Source organism: Punica granatum, chromosome 4 (assembly GCF_007655135.1).
Source record: "Punica granatum isolate Tunisia-2019 chromosome 4, ASM765513v2, whole genome shotgun sequence".
NCBI classification, from domain to species: Eukaryota; Viridiplantae; Streptophyta; class Magnoliopsida; order Myrtales; family Lythraceae; genus Punica; species Punica granatum.
In genome coordinates this window covers 14,878,836-14,902,705 of record NC_045130.1, presented here as the reverse complement: position 1 = coordinate 14,902,705, position 23,870 = coordinate 14,878,836, and the positions used below count along the sequence as shown (strand labels likewise).

Sequence of the window (23,870 nt, the reverse complement as noted above, 5' to 3'; positions counted from 1 at the left end):
TTCGTTTGATCCTCATATCTTTTTGACACATAATATTAGGCTATTATGTATTTGAATATTATGATGATTTCTTTTTTTCTAGAAATAAAATGCAAAAAAATTTAGCAGGTGCATTATAATGTTGAAAAGATGCACCATATTATAATAATATAACAAACCTATAAATGCAAAATATTAAAATTATTGTAAATTTTTATTAAGTACAAATTTAATTGAAAATTATCATATTAATTTATCTCGAAAAGCATACATGAATGCTCAAAATGCATCTTAATAGTACGTGTAATGAATATAAAAAGGGCACAAATGCATAAATAAATAAAACTAGGCAACATGCCAGTGCTTCGCCACGGGTCAAAAGTGTCTTAAATGATTTCTTAAATATACGTAGCGTCGAGAAATTATTATATCCGCTTATTTTTAAATAATTATAATATATTAAGAAAATGAATTTGGAGTATTCATGAGTCCTTGAAGAATAAACTCTTTATAAAATAATTATCATTTAATATCATAGGTTATCTTATTATATAAAATCATATATCTGAAACCATTAAATATTTGGGGAAAAAATATTGCCAATATCCTAATTTGTTTGTCTAGCATATTTTTATACGTAATCTCTTCTAATATTTCTAGATGAAAATTCGAAAAAAATATTTTTCCAAAAACACCGGTCCAACAATAACGACTAGATTAGTTGATCATAATGACTGTTATTTGGCCTAATGGGTTGATTGGATTAGTTGGTTATTTTATTCGGGTCGGAGTTCAAATATTGAAGAAAATGAGAAATTTAAAAAAAATAAAAAGGAAATTTTAAAATATGCAAAAGAAAAGGAAAACTCTCTCCCTTGTCCCAATATATTTACTTTATTTAAAGATATATAGGTAGATAGTTTAGACATGTTAATATTTGAATTTTTTGGAGGACATAAGAAGAAATCAAAAGAAGAGGCTAAAATGAAAATAATCAAAAGTTGTGGGTAAACTTAGGAAAGAAGAAAAGAGATGGTTAGAATAAAAAAATTCAAGGACACGTGTCCTTTTGTGGGTTAACTCTATAAAAACAACACTTTTATTAAAGATTTTAGTTGGAAGAAATTCTTGTTTAAACTAGCTTGAAAAAATCATTAAGAGTGCGTTTGGTTTCAGAGTTAAAGTAATTTTGATTTTGATTTTGATTTTGATTGTGGAATGACAAATGAGATTGTATTATAAATTTGACTTGGGAAACGTGTGTTTTTATTGTGTAGTGGGTAGAGTTAAAATCAAAATCATGATTCTAAAATTTGATTATGAAACCAAACGGGCCCTAGTTTAGTGTGTTTGATTTTAGAATTGAGTTTTGATTTTAATTGGAGTAAATTGCACTGGTGGTTCAAAAAGTTTTATAAATGTTTCAATATGGTATAAAATGTTTTTTTTGCTACTTGATGGTACAAAATGTTTCAAAGTTGTTTCAGTATGGTACAAACCGTCATCTCGCCATTAACGCCGTCAAGCCGTCATTTACAAGACTGTAAATTTTGCACCATCATGTAATTTACGTAAAACATTTTGTACTATTAAGTTACAGTTTCAAAACATTTTGCAACATCATGTAACGTTCCACAAAAATCGGTTTTGCACAGTCAGCGTCGACTTGACGGCGTCAATGGCGAGATAACGGTTTGTACCATACTGAAACAACTTTGAAACATTTTGTACCATCAAGTAGCAAAAAGAACTTTTTGTACCATATTGAAATATTTGTAAAACTTTTTGGACCACCAGTACAATTTACCCTTTTAATTGAGTTGTAATGATTGTGTTGTTGAATTATAAGAAAAAATGTGAAAAAGTAATGAATAATTGAGAAAAAGTAATGGTTGTATTGTTAAATTGTGGAAAAAGTAATGGATAATTGATAGAATTTATTATTAAAAATTGAATTGAATGGTTAAAAAAATTAAAAAAAAATAAAAAAGTAATAATTGTATCGTTGATTTTTATTGTACAGTAAGTATAGTTAAAGTTAAAGTTAAAATTTTAAAAATATTATTGTAAAACCAAATGGAGTTGAATGAAGGAACAGGAAGTCTGGTGGTTTTTCCCACCCTCACCTACCCTTCCTCTTCTCTTTTATTTTTATTTGTTGAAGTTTGAATTTATACATTTATGTATTTATATCTATATTTATTTTAATTATACGGACATTTTTATGGTATGAACCACTACATATCCGAACAATCAATGGGTCTAATTTATGAGGGAGATCAGTCTATCAAAGAATAAAGCTTTCTCGATCGTTATTTTTTCCTAATTACAAGACTCGCATTTGAGACATTAATTAATCAAAACAAGTATCGAATTACTTAAAACTAACGCATCTTAGTTGATTAATTACCAATTTAAATTATTTTCTCTTATTGTGACGTTAAAAATATTCTTATTTTAATGTTACGACACCCTCAATCAACTAATTCTCGCTTGGATATACTGAGTTATAATGTGATCACAAGATAATTTTAATGAATTTCAACATCCTACTGCGAGTAAAGTTCGTCCACTCAAAATTAGCGGGTGACTTGAGACTTATTAAATGGTGATCATGATTTTCTAATAAGAAATGTTAAAAATTTGAATTAAGATTATCTTGGAAAAATATTGCCTTATATTGTATGAAAATTAATTAGTACAATCTTTTAAAAAATATAAATTATTTATCATCAATCAATGATTCATAATTCTTACAAATAAGTAGTTTTCGTTACTTTTAGTTAAAGTCTATATTTGATAATGTACAATTACTATGTTAAACTAAAACATTGAAGAAATTTTTTTTCAATCCGCCGCATCGAGCGCGTGTATACCCTAGTTACAATATATTGCTGATCTTAAAACAGATACACGTAATCAATAATGAATTCTATATATATATATATATATATAAGGTATGTTTTTAACTAACATTATTTTCCTGAAATTTGTTGAAAAAGTTATCATGTGGTGTTGCCCCCTAGGTGCAAAGATCAATAAAAAACCCCCATTGAAAAATGCTTCTGATCCAAAGATCGTGTGGTAGGTTTGCACGAACTTTCATTACAACTAGTCAACAATCCGCACTATGCCCATACTAGTGTAAAAAATTTGTTATTGTAAATAAAAGATGGCTAATAATTTTTTATTTTCTCTTTTTTTTCATCTTGGTTGATTAACTTTTATTCATAGAGAGAGCAATACAAGAAGAAAAATCGACGTAAAAGAAGATGATGGTTTGATACTTCTTACATATTGTTTTTCCAAATTTCCTTTAGAATCGCTTATCAAAAAGATTTTCTTTATAATTTCAATTATAGAATTATAGCATAGAAGATCGTATCAAATATATCCTTAGACCTTACACCTTTTTCATGTTATAGATACTTTACTATATTGATGAACTATGGCATGTTGTTACAATATTATACCAAGTGCTCTTCATCGATTGGTCGGCATATGAATAGTCACTCAATGCAATGCCTCATTTGTCCTATGTGGCAAGATTTGGTATTTCGCCTCAGCTTTTAATATTTATATAGATAGATTGATCTTTTCTTTTTAGATTTTAAGGAACTGATGGTCTAATACGAGCAAATTGAAAACTTAGCTAAAAAATATATATGAATAGTCCCACTATGAAAATTGAATCTAAAATCTAACTAAAACCCTAAAATCACATATCACTATACTATACTCATTTTTCCCTCAAAATTGATCATTTAACCACAAATAAGTAATTATTTTGGGGAACATGTTTATTCTGGTTATGGAGTAGGATTTTACTCCACTCATATTAGACAAAATAGATAATAGTGGATGGATGAATTTATTATTAAAATATTAGTTGTAATAATAATTAGAAAAAAATAGATTTGAGAATTTATTATTAAATGGGAGGAAAATACAAAAAAAGGTATGTATATATATGGATGTATAAATAGATCAGGGTATTTATAATTAAAAAATTGATTGTAATAATAGTCTAAAAAAAGTATGTGCGTGGATTTATTATTAAATTGAAAAAAAGATAATTAAAAAAAAGTAATGATTATGCTTTTAAATTAAGAGAATAATGTAATTGAGTAAAATGGAGTAGCATTTCAATCCGAAACCAAATGCTACCTAAATAAATGAAAGAATGAGAGGATCCATAAATCAAACTAAAACAGTTATTTCACATCGACACATGTCAAGCTATCAATTTTTGCTTTTTTTTAATCTTGATTTTTTTATATTAGTTTATAATCTCATTAAGATATATATATATATTAATTATATATATTTTATAGATTTATTTTTTTATCAATCCATATATATTCTATTAGTAATAGTTTATAAGTTTTTTATTAATCCATATATATTATAATTTTTATATTTTTATTAATTTTATTTACCTAAATATAAAAACTTATTTCACGTTGTCACCAATTTAAGTAGTTTTTATCGTGACTTCGATTTTTTTTTGTGAAATGCAATGTTACTCCAACCTATTGACAATCATCACTTGAATTGGTCGTGGTCAAGATGCTTTAATTGTTTTCGAAAACCACTTAAAATTAGCGGGATTCTCATTTCTTTATTTTTGTACATAATGTATGTCGAATTGTTTTTTTTTATGGAATGCATGTCCTCCGGCCTAAAATACTCGACCATTTATTACTATGTACGTTACACATCCATGCTACGAATGGATGGAACGAGGGGGCCCTGAATGGTTTATAGCACATATGGATGAAACGAGGGGGCCCTGAATGGTCTATCAGATAGACCATAATATAAAGATTTATTGGCATTTCTTTCTGAGCATTCAAATTGACGTAAAAATTTTCGATAAAACTGAACTGTTTTAACACAGTTTCCTTTCGTGGCATATCGCATTGTTGGTGGCTGTTTATATGGATCTATTACTACCAAGAATATATATATATATATATATATATATATATGGAACGATCAGTCAAATCATATTGAAATTCTTTGGCGTGAGTTTCAGAAAATAATAATAAAAAAAAAATAAAGGACGAAGTTGACTTTTCTGGAAATTGAATTGAGTTGAATTAAATCAGAGTGAGTCATGACCGCGTGTATGCACAGTGAAGATTGATTGTGCATGGCTTTTCCTCGATTGCTTGCCTGCCTTGCCTTGTGAGTTCTGCTCCTATCTTCTTCATAAATCGTCTCTGCAGCTCTACTCCTCCATTAATATTTTTAATACATTGTTGCAGATATTAATGTAACGGGAGCCCCCACATTGTCTTTATCCAAGCCGACTCATTAAGCTTCGCCATCTAGAATTCTGCTCTATCGATTTGGTAAAAGTTGGTAATAGTCATATCCGTAATGGTGCTAGTTGGTATCGTGATTCCTTCCTAATAAACTTGTATGATAATCTCAGGTCGTACAATAATAAAGGCTAGCTTCTTTCATTCTTATGTGATATGACGGATGCATCGTCTCTGCGTTGCGTTCTTCAAAGATTGGTTATATACGTGCCTGGCATACAAAACTAGCGTCCCCTCTTGCTGAAAAGTATGGGCACGTATGGGTCGATTTTCCGTGGGGCGTGTGCTAGAAATGGTCGATGAGGACGCACTAAATGCTTTCCCTCGTACAATCCCACGCTCCCAAAGGAAGATTAATAACAAGATACTTTGTCCTATTGGAGCACTGAGCACCATGAATCCTAAACATTAAGAAAAAAAGATTTGTGAAAAAAGACTGTGATTTTTTATTTGGATAAATTGCACTGCTGGTACAAAATGTTTTACAAATGTTTCATTATGTTTCAAAAAGTTTTTTTCACTACATGATGGTACAAAATGTTTTAAAATTGTTTCATGATGGTACAAACCGTCAATTCGAGCTTGACGCCGTCAAGCCGGCGCTGACATGGCTACTACGTGTCACCTCCTTGCTGACGTGGCCGAAAATTTTTAAATAATTCTAAAAATTTTAAAAAATTTTAAAAATAATTTTAAACTTTTAATTTAAAATTAAAATTTAAAATTTAAAATAATTTTAAGATTAAATTTAAATTTTTTTTAAATTTTTTTTTAAAATAATTTTTTTTAAATTTTTTTAAAAATTTTAATTTTTAAAAAATAATTTTCAAACTTTTCAAACTTTTAAAATAATTTTTTTTTTCTAAAATTTTACTCTTTTTTGTATTTTTTAATTATTTTTTGTATTTTAAAAAAAGTAAAAATTAAAAAAAAAATTTAAAAAAATTAAAAAAATTAAAAAATTTTCAAAATTTTCAAAATTTTAAAATATATTTTTATTTTTTTCAAAAATTGTACTCTTTTTTTGTTTTTTTAAATTTTATTTTCTCTTAAATGACGTAGCGCACTATGATTGGTTCCACGTAACAAAAGTGACACAAAGGACGCGCTACGTCAGCAAAATGTTAACGACGTTAGGGCCAATTGACGGTTTGTACTATCATGAAACAACTTTGAAACATTTTGTACCATCATGTAGCGAAAAAAACTTTTTGGACCATAATGAAACATTTGTAAAACATTTTGGACCACAGCGCAATTTATCCTTTTTTATTACCATCAGTAGAATTATGGGTGTTACTTTATTTTTTTCTATTAAATTCATGAATTTATCTCAAAAATGTATTATGTGTAATGGATATACCACGTGATATTATTATCACCAGACACAAAAAAAAAATTCTATTTTTGTCAATAATAATTGTTTTCATGATATTACTAAAAATCAAGAGGAATTGAAGAACCCTACTGACTTTTGACATCACCGCGTGATATAACAGTTATATAAAAGACTTTTTTTTTTTTCAGTATGCATTATGGTATCTGAAATATTACTAATTCAATCGAGGTATGTCGGCCAATTAAAACAGTAAAACTCTTCCAATGTTTTTTTTTTCATTCACAAATTTTTATAAGACTTTCACATCTCCTCCATCAAATGCACACATTCAAAGGGAAAGGAGATACATGAACGTCAAGTATTTATCGTAACCAAGCTATTAGGACTCAACGTCCTTTTTTTTTTTCCCCTATTTCCTCTATAATGGATAAAAAATTTGAATAATTTCTCGATTGACTTTTGACTACAACGAGACAAAAGTCAACACGCACAGTGAGTTGCCATATCTCAAAATCTTCAATGAGCGGCCCCAAGCCCCATCACTTTCCCATCCTGACGATCACCGGCCAACATCCCCACAACTCCCCACTTTTGTTGTTTGTTTTCTGAATTGAAGCCATTTGACACTTATTTATTTTAAATAAAAATTTAAATTTAAGTCTTATTAATGAAAAAAAAAATCATACTATTTAGAGTTGTATTTTTTAATAGATCGATCATGCTTGAACTAGATTAGTCGAGATTCGTTGAGTTTCTGAATACTATGATACATATAAAAAAATAAATAATAAAAAAATATATATCATAATGAAGGTTAATAATTGAAGAATTTTCCGATGTACGTTACAAAATTTGTAAGACTTAAAAAAGTTTTTTTTTTTCCAATCCTTTCCTAATTGTAATAGTATAGCTGCATTATGTCAACATATCGATCTCTTTTTTTTAGGTTGATAGTGACAAATTGAAAGATTCCATATAACCACCCGGCAGCATGTTGATTAGTTGGGGAGAAATTGTTTATTAAAGCAAACTTGCATAGTTGAGGAAATAGTCCGATGAATCCAACGATCTACATGGGAAATTCACGAACGTAGAAATCTTGTTACATTATAATTCACAGTCTCCGGCACCAGTTACACGGGTTCAAGACGGACCATTAACGAATACTGCGTACATAATGAGCTCTTATTTGGATGGTGACCGATTGATGCTTGATCCAAAAGAACACACATATCCATCCAACTCATGTGTATGGACCTGTCCGTCTCTGCATGAGCATGAGCATATAACAGCTTGCCCTTTCGCTTTCGATGCTCGAAAGATGACATGTGGCGCTGATGTGTCAAGCCTCGTTTGCCACTTAAAGGATAAAAGAAATGAAGGAGAGGACGTGGACTTGTGCTTAGCTGTCCGTCGATCTCCTTTCGCTTCCGAAACAATAAATTCATTACTTGATTCAGTCACATTGCAACAAAATTAACTGATCGGATCAATATATCACACCGTATCATTATAATGCGACTCTACGATATTTTCTGGAAAAAAAGTATTACGATTGATCTCAACTCATTACCAATGTAATTGTATGTCGGTCAGCTGAATCGTGCCATGTTAGAAGATTTAACAGAGAATTCGTGGTGGTGATCCATCTCATACTGGCACATCATGGGGTAGCAACGGTGCACTACTGAGGGACATATGGACCTTTGCTCCGACAGCAATTAATGGTGTTGACGGAACATGCTTATCAAAAGGGGATTACGTGTGCTAATTGGCTAGTTAATCACGTGTTATCGTTTCCTATCCGCATTCACAAGTTCAGCACTTGCCTTCTGGGGCTTGATATTTTGTTATTCGGAATATGTATGTAGACTCATCGCGTCTCGCCTTTGTATTACTTAATTGTTACTTTTATTTGATTTAATGTATTTGAACTTCGGCCTACTCCACCCAAAAAAATTATTTAAAAAAAAACTTAATATTAAATCTCACAAATTTTCAGAAACTAGAGTCCAAGAAAACAGGAGGGTACAGATAATAATGGATCCAAGTTGTTAGTCCCCGGGCCCATTCTATCTGCAAGGGCTTTTGCACTAGCTAGCAAGTTCACGAAGACGGTTGACGAAAATTCCCTAACTATCCCTGATTTATGGGGCACTGGCTTGAAATGAAAGCAACAATAATAATGAAAACCTCATAAATTTCCTGCATACTTGTGAAAGCGCTCTCACTCTCAACCAGCTGCCTCAACTTCGACCGCATAGGGACAAATGATGTCGATGAATAGGACTTAGGGAAACATGACTTGCAACATTTGTGTATACAAGCTGAAGCAATGAAGCTCTGCTCCCAATCAAGTTGATGCTTGTACATAAAGAGTGCAACTTGGAGGTCTTTTTTCCACGAATGGAGTCGATGAATAGGACCTTGGGAAATATGACTTGCAACATTTGTGTATACAAGTTGAAGCAATGAAACTCTGCTCTCAATCAAGTTGGCGCTTTTATATAAAGAAAGTATACCAGTCTTTTTCTTTTCGTACTTCTTTTTTTTTTTTTGCTAACTCGGGGTGTTCGGGTTTCGCCCGATTAATTCCTGGGGCTCCATGAACCTCCGGCGGCACACGGAGCAGATAATTACTCCAAAAGCGCTCTGGTGACCCTAAGGGAATTCGAACTCGGGTCTCGGTGTAAACTTGGATGCACATTGTGGAGGAGTAAAATAGGATAAATCCCACATCAGAAAAGAAAAGGAAAATCTATGGTTAATATATGACTTGAATATCACCACTCATCGGTTTGAGCTTTTAAGTGGATATGGGCCCATGTCCATATAAGCTTATGGAAATTTTAATATGGTATTAGAGTCTAGGTTATGCGTATGCCTACGCGCGTGTGTGCACCGACACCATACCAGGCCCAGTATGTCGAGTGCCAGCAAAAGTGCGCCTCGTGTTAGTCCCCCCTCGCTCGAGCAAGGAAGAAGAGCCTGGCTCGAGATCAATTATTGAGGGCATATGTTTAAGGGCACGTGATAACGTGTAGACAGATTGCACGTGAGGGCAGGTGTTGAGGAATAAAATGGGATAAATTCCACATCGAAAAAGAAAAAGGAAAATTTATGGGTTAATATATGGCTTGAGTACCACCACTTATTAGCTTGAGCTTTTAAGTGGATATGGGCCAGATCTATATAAGTCTATGAAAATTTTAATACACATTAACCACTACGCCGAATCTATTGAGAATTTTTTTTCTTTTCATACTAGTTTACCAGAAGGCTGTGAAATATGGAAATCGATCTAGTTTATCAGAAAGTTGTGTGAAGTATGAAACGATATTACAGAGCAGGTTCAATCAGTTCAACAAGAGATAAAATTTAAAAAGCAGCCAATGCCAGAAGGCAGCAATCAGTAGAGAGTTACATCGAGTTGAAAGCTAAAAGCTATGGTACATAGAGGATGCTGAAGAAGATCAATGATAAACGGCTGGGCGAAAGGTCTTCGAGCTTCTAGACAGCTCGATCATAAAGACCTCAATAAAGTGAAGATCAAGAAGATTATTTGGTCGTTTGGATTAAACAACGATGAATTATCATGAACCATGAATGGATGATGAGATGTCTCGAACTATAAGTAAAACATTAGAAATTTTATTTATGAAGTTTCTAGATGAATATATATTTGAAGTTTGTATTTCCAATTTAGCTAAACCGACCCAATGTCCTACTATTATGATTTACTTATAGACATGTGATTCGCACGCTATTGGCTTAATTACTAGTCTCTTTTGACAAGAGATGTTAACAAATGGCAATTGGCCAATCTACTTTAAATCATGTCTTCTCAGCTCCATATTTTACCCTCAAAAAAAAGTTGATGGGATCTTACACCTAATTGACCCTTATCCTTTTCAAAAGTTTTGATTTGATATGACCCCGCAAAGATAAAAAGAGAATCTTTATTAATCTCACTCGATGAATAACTCATAGTTTCATCGTTCTAGACATGCCTTGTATTACCGCGCATGAATTTGTTTAAATCTCCATGCCGCGGAACACGACTCCGCCTCGGCCCTCTTTCGATAAAAGATATTGGGCTTCGAGCATGCTCATGGCCTTGTATAATTGTGAGCTAAGAGGGTTCAATAACACCCCATTCGAGTAGGATTATTTAAAGCATTTCCTAATTCCTTAGGTTAGTAATGGGCCGAACATTGGGCCAAATGTTGGACCGGAAATTGGGCCAAATCTTGGGCCAAAGCCCAAGGTAGTTCCGGAAAGTTGGATCACCCATCCATATTCCATCACCATCTTCATCTCGCTGTCGTTCGGAGCAGAAAAATGAAATACAAAAACAAATAAAAGAGGAAAAAATGGAAAATGAAATTAATAAATTATTAATCAATTAATCATCAATTTTGCTTTTTAGTTTCAGGCTGTTCGAAGCCTACTGTGTTCGCTTCTCTCTCTCCTCTCTCTCTCTCTATCGTTCCGATTCGCAGAGGTTGAAAACCCGATCGATCCTGCTCAGTCCTCCCCACGCTCGGAGCTCTCCGAATCCGTCAGTGCTCGGCCGGGCCCGTTGCTCGTGGAGCTCACCGCCCTCAATGCCCCCGCGCGGGGATTCGCCTTTCCTCTGATCGGCCGATTGCGAGAGACGGCAGTGGTATAGGTCTCCTTCGGTTCTGACGAATGGCATCGGCGCAGAACCAGGCGCCGAGTGCGGATCTCTTCGATTCGTATTTCAGGAGAGCCGATTTGGATCGCGATGGCCGTATCAGTGGCGCGGAGGCCGTCTCCTTCTTCCTGGGGTCCGGCTTGCCCAAGCCTGTGCTTGCTAAGGTTAGTCCCTCTGTCCTACAGCTGGAAGATTACTTGGACCGACATTGGAGACTGAGCTGATGGGGAATTGGCGCAGTTTTATCATGGATCGACATAAGCCCGGTCGCCTGTCGGTTAATGTTGAGACTCATTGGACTAACACGAAATTGGCTCAGATTAAAGCAGGATTGTCGATCTTCTGTCGGAATTTGGGCTGAATTGATTCTACCTTTGTTTTGTAAATGCATTCCCGATTGGGAGTGTAGTTGATCTCGGCAATTGCTTATTCAAACGAACCATCAACAGCAGTAAACTCGTTGAAGTGATTGGAACTTTTGTTTCTTTATCCTTGATTACCTCTTTTATCTAGTTGTGAGGTGTAGTTAGATTCTTAAGTAACTGTAGGCGTTGCTCTAAGCTGAAATGGGAAGTTCTCTGCTGGGGATTGATATGTTTGTTTGGGCCATCTGCCGTAAGCCAGCATTGTTTGTTCTTTGTATCAATCAACTGCGAAGTACCACTGAGAATTTCACAAGTTAGTTTAGAGTGGTCATTCTCCAAAGATAACCGGGTGTCATCACATAGTTTTGGTTCATCTCAAAGTGAGTAGTTAATTTAGGAAAGATGACTGCTATATGTCAGTAGTAATCTAGGATTCATGTTCTACAATTGCCATTCGCAGGCCAGTATAAATCAATGGAAATTAGTAAATACTCCAATCTGAGCAACTATTGAGTTTCTTCAAATTCTTTGCAATAGGTAGGATGAATTTCTCTATCCCAAAGATGGGTTGGATTCCTGATTGTATGGATATCTCGGAGATGGAAAATGGATCAACTATAAAATTAATTGCATGGAGTGTTTGACTTGAGAAAACTGTCCCAAGTGTCCTTGTGATTTCCCTTTCTTTTTCGGCTTTCATCTACAATGTCAATGGAGAGAGATTTCATTGCTAAGTCCATGGTTGAATCATAAGATAAAGTGGAAAATTTATGGGATAGATGGTATATTTCCCACATTTTTGCAGTCTAATGCATTTCATAATTTTAGCCACTTATCCCTGCTGATAATGGTTTATTTTGACTCGAGAAGTATGACATAGCATGCATATTTTGCATTAGCGAAAAAAGGGAAAAAAACCAAAAAATCAAATAGTCTGTTGAAGTATCTGGCTAGATATGCTGTTCAGGCCAAAGAGATGGATGTAGCAGATATTTAATATCCTCTGTGCTTTTTATGCGACTTCTGCAGATATGGGATTACGCTGACCAGAACCGGACTGGTTTCCTTGGTCGGCCAGAGTTCTATAATGCTCTTAAACTTGTAACTGTGGCACAAAGCAAGCGGGAACTGACTCCTGAAATTGTAAAGGCAGCATTGTATGGCCCCACTGCTGCTCAAATCCCAGCACCGCGGATTAACCTCGCTGCTGTACCTGCGCCTCAGTTGAGTACTGCTGGCTCAGCTCCTGCTGCGCGACCTGGGGCTGTTGCTCCAATGCCTTCCCAAAGTGTTGGATACAGAGGACCGCCAGTGCCGACAAATTCAAACCTGACCCAGCAGCATTTTTCTCCTCAAGGAAGTCAGTTAGTGAGGCCTCCTCAAGCAGCATCTGCTTCTTCATCACAGCCAACTCACATTATTCCAGCACAAGGGTTTTCTGGTGCTGGGGGCGCTGTTCGTCCAAATTCTTCTGGTGTTGCAGGTGATTGGTCTACTGGAGCCCTTAGTGTTCCTTCCAGTGGCTCTATGCCACAGGTCCCCAACCGAGGATTTGGCCCCTCAGCAACACAGAGTGGACCTGAATTTGCATTAACAGCCCCTAAAGCTTCTTTGCCACCTAGACCACAAGCACCATCTGGGATGATCCCACCCAAGCCACCTGTTAAAGATGCCAAACAACAGGATATTTCCAGGAACGGATTTGCTTCTGACTCAATCTTTGGCAGTGATGTTTTCTCTGCAAGTCAATCTCAACCTAGGCAGGGGTCTGCCACAGGGAATGCACCCTCTTCGGCTATGCAGCCTCCTGCTTCAACAAATGGCTTCGATTCCTTGCAGAGTAAATATGCTATGCAGCCGGGTGGCAGTCAGCAACAGCCAGCTCATGCTCCCGTAAAACAGGGAGCTCAGGGCCCTAATCTGACTCCTTCCTCATTACCTTCCTCCGGTAACTCACAAGTGTCACAGAATTATACTTCCAGCCAGTCACAGATACCATGGCCAAAAATGACTCAGACTGATGTTCAGAAATATATGAAAGTATTTGTTGAAGTAGACACGGACAAGGATGGGAAAATTTCTGGCGAACAGGCACGGAACCTGTTTCTAAGCTGGAGGCTTCCTAGAGGTATATGTAATAGAAAAGAACAGTTTAAAGACTCCCGATAGTTAACAAACAAATCTAATCATGATTGATTTTCTTAGTTTTCGTCTTTTTAGCTATTCGTGCATTTCATTACCTTGGTCATCTTTTCTTTAAGGAGAACGAAATCTGTCATGTAGAAACATTAATAATCATTTCAACGACCTTGGGTTGATGTCTTTCACGTCATAAGTTTATATGATTGCTTTGAGACTATTTGTGATTCATGACTATTCTTCTCCAAATCAAACAAAATATGGCATCACTTTGCAGCCTCATGAATGTACTCTTCTCTTTTCTCTTATAAGAAGAAGTTGCTCAGTTTCTACCTCTTAAGTTTTTGTTGAAAGGCTGATTGATGCACATTAGTTCAAAATTTCTCAAAAATGCTATTTGAATGGTAAAATATGTCTTTATCTCATGGATGCAATCAGAATTTTTCCTTTTTTTTTTCTTTTCCTTTTTCTGTGTGAAGGATAATTACTACCAGAATTATAGTCATTGCCATTAGTTTATGGTAAATTGACATGATAAGCGCATCTCTAATTTGAGCATAATTTTGCAGCTCTTATGTTCTCTCGGCTATTTTCTCATCATCATGTTCTGTTTATGTTTGTCAGAGGTTTTAAAGCAAGTGTGGGACTTATCAGATCAGGATAATGATAGCATGCTTTCTCTCAGGGAGTTCTGCATTGCACTTTATTTAATGGAAAGACAGAGAGAAGGGCACCCTCTTCCATCAGTGCTCCCAAGCAATATCGTCTTTGATTTTCCTGCTGGCAATCAGCCGGCAATGGGATATACAAGTGCAGGCTGGGGACCTACATCTGGTATTGTTTCCTGTGAAAAGAAAACTTCTTATTGTAGTTTTAGTTGTTTAAAGAGCCTGAGTTCACGTTTCTTTATGGGAAGGTTTTCAACAAAAACAAGTGATGCATGGCCAGCATACACCAACTGCAACCAGAGGGAGGCCTCCACTTCCCCCTGGCAGTGGCCCTTCTGTGGATGGTGAAACTCAAGCTAGTCAGAAAAAGTCAAAAGTTCCGGTACTGGAGAAACACCTTGTGGACCAACTCAGTAAGGAGGAGCAGAATTCACTGAATACAAGGTTCCAAGAAGCCATGGATGCTGATAATAAGGTATTCTTTTGCTTTTGTTTTCTTGCTTACTCAAGAGTAATTAGGATGTCTCTTTGAAAGCAACACCTTCTTACATCTTGGAAAATGACAGCATTGTTGGTTGTGTTTCCCGAGTATAATTTCATCTTTTCCTGTTTCTTACAAAAATGTTTCTGCCTTACTGTTTCATGGAATAAAGGAAAATAAATGGAATAATTACTTTCTTTGTATGAGTAGCTTTCTTATGAAAACTTCCCTCACTGTGCATTTGCAAACTTACTGAGTTCATTGATTTTGAATTTATTTTTCTGACCAATTAATATGCCTTTGAAGGTAGAAGAGCTGGAGAAGGATATATTGGAATCTAAAGAGAAAATTGAGTTTTATCGTGCTAAGATGCAGGAACTTGTAAGTGATTATCTTCTTCAAAGTGCATCAATATTCAGATGACATATCTCTCTTTCTCATCCATGATAGTTTCTAGTTTTGTTGAGTCATATTTTACATGTCAGACTGCACAAATTGTATGTCCATGGTTATATATATTAAAATAAATTTGGCAGTTTTAAACTGAAAGCGACATGAAAGCCTGCAGTGGTGTTCTCTTGATCTGAGGATTCCTAGGCCTATGTCTGCCCAAAGCTTTGCCATATTTTAAAACTGATTTCTGCTTATTTTTACTGGATCACACTTTCTTCTCAAATATAAGTTTGTGGTGTTGAGAAACTTTGAACCAAAAGTTTTCAACTCTACTCAACTCAACTCCACTTATCTTCAATTCAACAACACAATCATTATCTTTTCATTTTTTTAAATTTTTTTAATCATTCAATTCAATTTTTAATATTAAATTTTCTCAACTATTCATTACTTTTTTTTTTTAATAATTCAACAATACAATCATTACTTAATAATTACTTTCTCTCAACTATTCATTACTTTTTCACACTTTTTCTCATAATTCAACAATACAATTATTACAAACCAATTAAAACCAAAACTCAACTCAACTCTAAAACCAAACACATTCTAAGCTAACAGCCTTTGATATATGCATATGTGATATATTCACTATTGAAGGCATGGTGTCTATCACTGCCTTCCAGGTTTGGGTACTCTGCTTAAACTTTGAATCACTTGCTCTATTTTTGATACTTACTATATGCAGACAGAATACTATTAAGAAGGAGAGTGCAGGTTTAACCATCTAACATTTTTGGGTTTCCTTCCATTTCTATGCATTTTATTAGGTTCTGTACAAAAGCAGATGTGATAACCGACTTAATGAAATCATGGAGCGCATTGCTGGTGATAAACGCGAGGTATTGCTGTTGTGCTCAAAACATTTCTTCACACCATATTATACTGGTTATTGTAATGTTTCGTTGAGGAACTCGATGTCCACTCAGGTCGAGGTCCTTGCAAAAAAGTATGAAGAGAAATACAGGCAGACAGGGGATGTGGCGTCCAGGTTGACTCTCGAAGAAGCTACTTTTCGTGATATACAGGTACACCATCTTAGGATGATCAACTACTCTTTTAACCTTTTCTCTAATCATGAGAAGTTTTGTGGTCTCATACTTTGATGCAATCTGTGTTGAAACATTCAAAATTTGGCTGCAGGAGAAAAAGATGGACCTTTACCGGGCAATTCTTGGGATGGATAAAGATGGCGATGCTGATGGTACTGTTAAGGTATGCCTAAGAGTTACCCAAACTTTTCCTTTGAAGAGGACTTCCTAATGTTGGTTATTACCGGAATATGCAGGATCATGCCAATCGTATCCAGTCTGATCTCGATGATCTAGTGAAATCTCTCAACGAGCGATGCAAAAGCTACGGATTACGTGCAAAACCTACCTCACTTGTCGAGCTCCCATTTGGTATCCATTGCTTCTTTACACTCTCAAAACTCTTAGCTGCAAATACTTGCACCTTTTGCTCCTTGACAATGAAATGGGAAGAATTTATGGTTGTGTCAATCAGTATAGATGAAAAGAGAAACAACTCTTCTTCTAAATATTGGGGTGGATGTGGACAAAGAGGAGAAAGATATATCTTGCTTTTCATAGTGAATATGTTTGTTTAAGAGTTAGTGAGATTGGGTGTTGCAGTTCAGCTGTTGTACCGCATTTCTTGATCGTAAGTAATCTAAAGTGCTTATGGGGCAAGATTCTAGTTCTGGATCTCACAGCCATTAAGCTTCCCCTGAATCTTTCTTGTTTCAGGTCAATTTTCTCTTATTTTTCCTTTTGAGTGAATGGAACAAGATTGTGATAGACAGTTATTTTACTAATGTTCTATATGTATCTGTTTCACTGTGTTAGATTTTTAAGGGTTGAAAATTGATTCGTGTTGGCAACTGTCTGATTTGGCCAAAGTTTCTTCTGCGTACCCAAATCACTGTCTTAATTTGGATGAGTTCATTAATAGCACTACTCAGCAGTTCTTGAGAACTCTAGGCATTAATACATAAACAATTCATGAGGACTTTAGATGTCTAGATTGTGTTTCCTGTAAAAATTGGTAAATGACTTTCTTTGATTTGCCTTTGAAATGGCTGTACATGGATGTGACAAACTCTTAGCTGCTTTATTACCATTGCTACATCAGTTGCCCTTCTTGTTAGTTTGGTTGAACTAGATTTCTGTCTGCTGTTTGTTTCTCTTAATTCTCCATATATACATTTTATACTGCTAACTATGACTTCAGCAACCTAATCTTTTTCTTGTCCTCCATTCTGGTTGAAGGCTGGCAGCCTGGCATCCAAGCAACAGCTGCTGACTGGGATGAAGATTGGGATAAATTTGAAGACGAAGGTATTTCAGTTCCCTTTCTTCCGGATGATTCTATTTAGCACTCTGGAATTTTTGTAATATAACTACATCAACGTTCTCTGATTAAAGCCATGCAATCTTTTAATTGCTGTGTCTGAGAACTTTCATGGATGCATCAATTCAAGGTCCCATGCTTATGATTAGAATCTACAAAATCATGGCTTGGCAATTACAGATTGTTTTATTTTCTAATCTTCAATCAACATTCAACAACTACAGTTCCCTTCCAGCTTATGCGAATCCTCTTTACTCAGGTTTCACATTCGTCAAGGAGCTCACTCTTGACGTACAAAATGTGGTGGCACCTCCAAAAGAAAAGTCTAAGCCAACTCCCCAGGATGAGACAGGTAAAGTCGAGGAGAGTCCGAAATCTCCCACTGCCTCACCTCATGCGGAAGATGCAAAGTCAGAGAAGCCTTCTAGCGTGGATGAACATGGGGTGGTGGAGAACGGAGTGCATCATGATAAAAGCAAAACTGGTGAGTCTCCGAGATCTGCACCTGGCTCTCCCAGAGCAAGAAGTTCGATTGGGAGCGCCCCTCCTAAAGAGGACTTCCCGGATTCTGGCTTTGGAAAGACTACCAGTGCTGAAACATCCGTATCATTTGACAAAGAAAAGCCAAGGTAATATTTTATTCTATTTGTATTTCTTTTTTTTTTAATTTGCAAAGATATCTTAATGTTACCGACATGCTTAAATGATGTCTACTCCTTGGACAGTGATCACGAGGCTGCAGAATCTGTCTTTTCTGGTGATAAGAGTTTTGACGAGCCATCATGGGGAACATTTGCCAATGATGATGTTGATTCCGTGTGGGGCTTTAATGCTGTTAGCAAGGTAATAAGAGACATCCGCCACCAAAGTCCATTTTAGAGCACAGGAAAATTAGTCTATATCTGCTGTACTGATTCTACTTCAATCTGTCTATACTGCAGGAAACTGACAATGACAAACTCAAAGATGATTACTTCATTGGAGGCTTAAATCCAATCAGGACATCTGCCGAGCCTAATTTCCAGAGGAGGAGCATCTTTGACGAATCTGTTCCTAGCACCCCAATGACAAACGCAGGCTTCTCACCAACCTATAACAAGGAGGGTGTGTCAGGGCCGGGGCCTTTCTTTGATAGCTCCTTTAGGTCTGATTCCTTCAACATTCATGACGGCGGACTCTTTCCCCAGCGGGAGACCTTTAGTCGATTCGACTCTATGCGTAGCACCAAAGACTATGACCTTGGTCATGGATTCCCCTCATTTGACGACTCGGATCCCTTTGGCTCAGGCCCATTTAAGACATCCTTTGGGGAAACACCACGGAGGGGCTCCGATATTTGGAGCGAGACCCCAAGAAATGTAGTTAATTTTGGCGAGACCCCCCGAAGTACGTATAATTTTGGCGAGACCCCCAGAGGTACTTACAATTTTGGTGAGACCCCCAGAGGTACTTACAATTTTGCCGAGACGCCCAAAAGTACTTATAATTTTGCCGAGACCCCCAGAAGTACCTACAATTGGGGGGAGACCCCGAGGAAAAGTTCGGAGCCTTGGGGGGAGACATCGACGAGAGCTTCAGATAATTGGGGCGAGACTCCAAGAAGTTCAGACAATTGGGGAGAGACTCCAAGAAGTTCAGACCCTTGGGGAGAGACACCGAAAAAAGGTTCTGATAATTGGAGAGCGTTTTAGCGGATTAGTGTTACAGAGCCACACTTTTGAGTTCAGCATTTTCTGGGATCTTCAGTTTCCGAGTGTGTGATTTGTTCATCCTAGTGCATCAAGATTCTCGTGTGCTATGTTACTCTTTCTCCTGCAACCGGCCAAAATGCTTATAGTGTATTGTAATGTATCATTTTTTGGTGCATCTCTCGCCTATTACTAGTTCTTTCCTCCCTTCTTTTCCGGTTGTATTCGGTGAAAATCCTGGCAGCTCGATAGGTTCTTGCTTGGCCTGCATTTTGTATTTCTTCAGGATGAGGAACTCTGGATATTCTTTGTTACATGAAATTATCACGGTTGTGTACCTAATTGCCATGGTGATGTTTGATTGTATGGAATAACAGAATCTGCTTTGTTAGATCTTTTCAGCATTGTTTTGGCTATAGAACTAATGTATATGCAACAGATGTTATTACTTTCTTGCATTATATACTTAATTCTTTTCCATCTCTTGTTAATCTGATGACTGAAATGTTCCCATGTACACTTCCACGAGGAATGTATACTTGCATATATACATACTACTTCGTTCGACAGTCCGACCATCTGAAGCTTCAGCCGGAATCCTCGTAACCTCTTTCAGAAGCTGTAACTCAATCGCTTCAGCAGGCATGAAGTCTGAAGATACCCACTCTTCAACTCTTCAAAATGAAGTGCAAGCATTGCACAGCACACGGCAATTGTTTGGTTCGGACAAAGTAGGGGAAAACTCGGTCTATATTTCGATCACTTTCATCAACCCCAGGTAATGACCTCTGCCGAGGGTTGAACAAGAAAATGTAAAGATCAATAAGATTGGTATCTTAGACCATGGGTTCTGGTGCATTTACTTGTACCACGTAATGAGTAAACATATCAATACAACAAATCTCAAGAATTATGTATAGGGCTGGCAATATTTCACACGACACGATAACACGACACGGAGTTAAACGGGTTTGGGTTGGACATTTTTGATAATCGGTCTAAATGGGTCCAACCCGTTTAAACACGGTTAATAAGCGTGTCTTATCGGGTTGAACCCGTGTAACCCGATTATACACGATTAAACCTGTTTATTTAGACATGTTTAATCGTGTTACTATAATCATATAACCCGTTTATGTATTTGAATTTACTAAAATATCCTTATGTAATCCTAACTTCCTAAGTTTCTAACCTAATTTCCTTTCCTTTCTTTCACCCAATCCAACACATGTCGTGTTAACGTGTTCGAGAAAACGAGTTAATCGGATAAATATGTCGTGTTAATGTATCCGGGTAACTGAGTTGATCGGATAAACAAGTTGTGTTAACGTGTTCAGATAATATTTATAATCGTGTCTTGTATTCGTGTACCTATTATGACACGTTTCGATAAACGAGTTTAAACGTGTCTAAACGGGTTGACACGGATCTAAACTTGTAATGTATGGGTTTCCAAAACCTGACCCGTTTAATAATCGTGTCGTGTACGGGTTATGACTTCAATGACACGAACCTGTTTAGACACGATACGTATAAATACGACACAACGTGAATTGCCACCCGTAATTATTTATCGGCTATTTCTCAGAAGCCAGCTGCCGAAGATGTACAAATACATGGTTTCCATTTCACAACGGAGAAACCGAGTGTCCCGATTCCCATATCAACACGGCAAGCGATCTCCTTGTCCCCCTTTTTGCTCCGTACATATACTCATATAATATGAACAGAACAATTCCACTGCTCAGCATAAGTTCAACTAAGGAGGAACAAGTGAGGAAGCACCATATAAGAAAGAGGTCCAAGCAATCAGCAAATGATCGAATCAATGAACAAATCTGAAACAAAAAGGCAAAGGTTGCAGCGGTATTCGTATTTGAATATCAGCAATCCCCTACTAGGATTATTCGGCTTCGTCCAAGGACAATTCATTGGCTTATACACATTGGGATCCATACCATGGAGAGGAGGAACAAAAAAGCTTCATCTTTTCTCCCCAGTGGCACAGACTGAACCTCAAACCAGCTACAGACCACATATCGGCAGTGGATATTCAATTCTAAGACCATCATTTATGGCTTGAGGGATAAAATTTCTGCGAGAGCATACCAAGTACCAGAGATACCTAGGATGGCTCCCAATGCCACGACCCCGACATCTAAGCTCCATCCTTTCCAGCCCATCTCTTCCTTAAAAACCACAAGATGGAACAGGGAAGGCAAGATGAACGCCAGCGTGCAGCAGATGCTACTTCCGACCAGCGATAAGAAATCAGTAAAGTTCGGGACGAGCAGGGCGATCAAACTGACTACTAACACTAGCAACCATCTCGACCAAATGCAGTAATTCCCGCCGCGGAACCGCCTCTCAACAATTTCATAGACCGGGTTCATCATCAAAGGGAAAGTGAAGAAGAGATTGATGCAGAGCCCCAACTGAACAAGAGTACTAATTAGGCCTTTCCCAAAGTTAGCAGTGACGATGTCCTTCACATTTTCCCCGAAAGCAAAATAGCCCAACGTCCCGAACCCTCCATACATGAGGGCGATGAAAGCCATCGAGATTGCGAGGACTTGGCCGAACTTGGCCTTATCTTGTGTCTCGGACTCCAAGGGCAGAACCATCCCAACCCCTTCGAAGCCATACACCGCGACACCCATCCCGTAAAAGAATATTGAGAGACCACCGAAGGCCCGAACCTCGGACATGTTGTTCAGGATGATGTCCAAATCTTCGACCATCACGACTCCCATTGCCCCGAGGTCGATCACATCGGCGAAAATGCTCAGAGGGGCCAAATGTGTCAGCCTCTTGATCGAATTCAACCCCAACTGGAAGGGGAAACAGCCCCAAATATATAGGCCCTTCGCCGATAACCCCCAAATCGAGGACCCAACGTAGAGATTGGCGAGTGTGTTGGCGATGAAGATGAGGTACCCGACGCAGAACCCGGCCTGGGACAGCACGATCGTGACATCCACGACGACCCTCCCGATGGGGCCGCAGACGGTGAAGCCAAGGTCCCCGAAAGAGTTGATCTTGGAGAACCCCGTGAGGGACTCGAGCTTCCGGCGGGTGTGGACGAGGAGCATCATGCAGTGGTAGGTGAGGGCGGCGACGGAGAAGATCATGAGGAGGCCCATGAGCCAACCGGTGCGCTTGAAGCAGTAGGGCAGGCCCAAGACGCCGGCCCCGACGACGGCGATGAAGACGTTGGCGAAGGTCTTAGGTTGCGACGAGAGTGGGGGGGCCTTGCCGAGGAGCGGCGTGTCCTCCCCCGGCGGCGGGGACAGGGCATTGGAGGACGACGCCTTCTCGTAGACCATGGTCGAGCGATCAAATAAAATCACGTATAACCGAAATGTTTCCTTCTTTTTTTTTTTGGCTGGATACGTAACCGAAATATTCGGACGTACAGTTACTGGTGCCAAATTTGGCAACTTATAATCATGAAGGGTCTCTCAGCTAAAGTCCCATTTCTTTTTGGCCAACCAGGGAAATAGTATTAATAATCATAATCATATGAACAGATCCTTTTAGAAGACGGGGCATGAAAATCTCAATTCTGTCTTTTTATTACATCAAGACCTAGGGACATAGGAGCCATACCATAGATGGATAAATCCTCCGGTTGGTGGATGTGCCTCCGTCGAATCTCTTCAAAGGAGTCACATAGCTTCCTGCAATCGAGGATGGTTGGTTCAAGGAGCACAATTAGTAGATGATCCAAAACCCCATATCCAATTCATAAATCAATGAAGCATCTCCCTCTCGATAATCAATTTCTGGATTTGGCCAAAAGTAGACCTCGACGAATAGCAACTAGCTTCCTGCAACTATGCTAGTTGTAATTCCTAGGTTCACGGAGAACCCAATTTCCCGCCTTATCTCGAATTACTCCTCCAGCTCCAGCCTTGCCTGGGTTGGACCCATCAGTATTCAACTTGAAGTGCCCCGGAGGAGAGGGGACCGGCACATTGAATACGAGTCGAGCAGCGAGCTAGTATGGTTGGGGGCATGTTTAGTGGCATGAAATTCAGCTGCGAGTCGAAGAATAAATTGTTACAAAGTTTCCATGGAGGGGTTTCTAATTAAAGATTCGAGAGCCCCGATCTTTCCATAGAGAGACCAAATAGCATAAGAAAAGATGGTGCCCCATGAAATGTTCTTATTAACCAATATATCGGATGTGTGGTTAACCCGCAACCAAAGACTTACGGGTAGCGAAATGGATTCCAGAAGTACTTGTGAGACCTCGAAGTTGCTCGCCCCATGGGTTCTTGGCACTCGAGCATTCCCCGAAGGATATGTTCCATAGTATTTGGAGCTCCATTACGAACTGCACATATCGGTTGACCTTGCACACCTCGACTGTGGAGAAGAGTGGCTGAGGCTAATCTG

The 23,870-nt window shown here is 37.5% G+C and overlaps 2 protein-coding genes across 2 annotated transcripts; one reads left to right on the top strand and one right to left on the bottom strand.

Annotated features, from left to right (window-relative positions):
- The first annotated feature begins 11,069 nt into the window (after window positions 1–11,069).
- Window positions 11,070–19,917, top strand: LOC116203467 (actin cytoskeleton-regulatory complex protein PAN1-like). The gene is made up of 13 exons (XM_031535196.1): window positions 11,070–11,487; window positions 12,718–13,816; window positions 14,452–14,661; window positions 14,744–14,970; window positions 15,283–15,357; window positions 16,200–16,271; window positions 16,359–16,457; window positions 16,573–16,644; window positions 16,718–16,832; window positions 17,700–17,768; window positions 18,041–18,410; window positions 18,507–18,624; window positions 18,723–19,917. Exons 1-13 carry the CDS (start codon window positions 11,338–11,340, stop codon window positions 19,470–19,472), a joined length of 3,426 nt encoding a protein of 1,141 aa, XP_031391056.1. The 5' UTR covers window positions 11,070–11,337; the 3' UTR covers window positions 19,473–19,917.
- Window positions 19,918–21,265: 1,348 nt separating this feature from the next.
- Window positions 21,266–22,959, bottom strand: LOC116202691 (amino acid transporter AVT3B-like). The gene has a single exon (XM_031534295.1). The coding sequence runs from the start codon at window positions 22,793–22,795 to the stop codon at window positions 21,542–21,544; it is 1,254 nt and encodes a 417-aa protein (XP_031390155.1). The 5' UTR covers window positions 22,796–22,959; the 3' UTR covers window positions 21,266–21,541.
- Between the last annotated feature and the right edge of the window lie 911 nt (window positions 22,960–23,870).

What these genes read in the sequence shown, in the direction of transcription:
- LOC116203467 (XM_031535196.1), top strand. Translation starts at nt 11,338, where the DNA reads ATGGCATCGGCGCAGAACCAGGCGCCGAGTGCGGATCTCTTCGATTCG. An exon ending in GGATAAATTTGAAGACGAAG is followed by an intron (nt 17,769 to 18,040) that starts GTATTTCAGTTC and finishes CTCTTTACTCAG; the next exon opens with GTTTCACATTCGTCAAGGAG. An exon ending in GCTTTAATGCTGTTAGCAAG is followed by an intron (nt 18,625 to 18,722) that starts GTAATAAGAGAC and finishes TCTATACTGCAG; the next exon opens with GAAACTGACAATGACAAACT.
- LOC116202691 (XM_031534295.1), bottom strand. Translation starts at nt 22,795, where the DNA reads ATGGTCTACGAGAAGGCGTCGTCCTCCAATGCCCTGTCCCCGCCGCCG.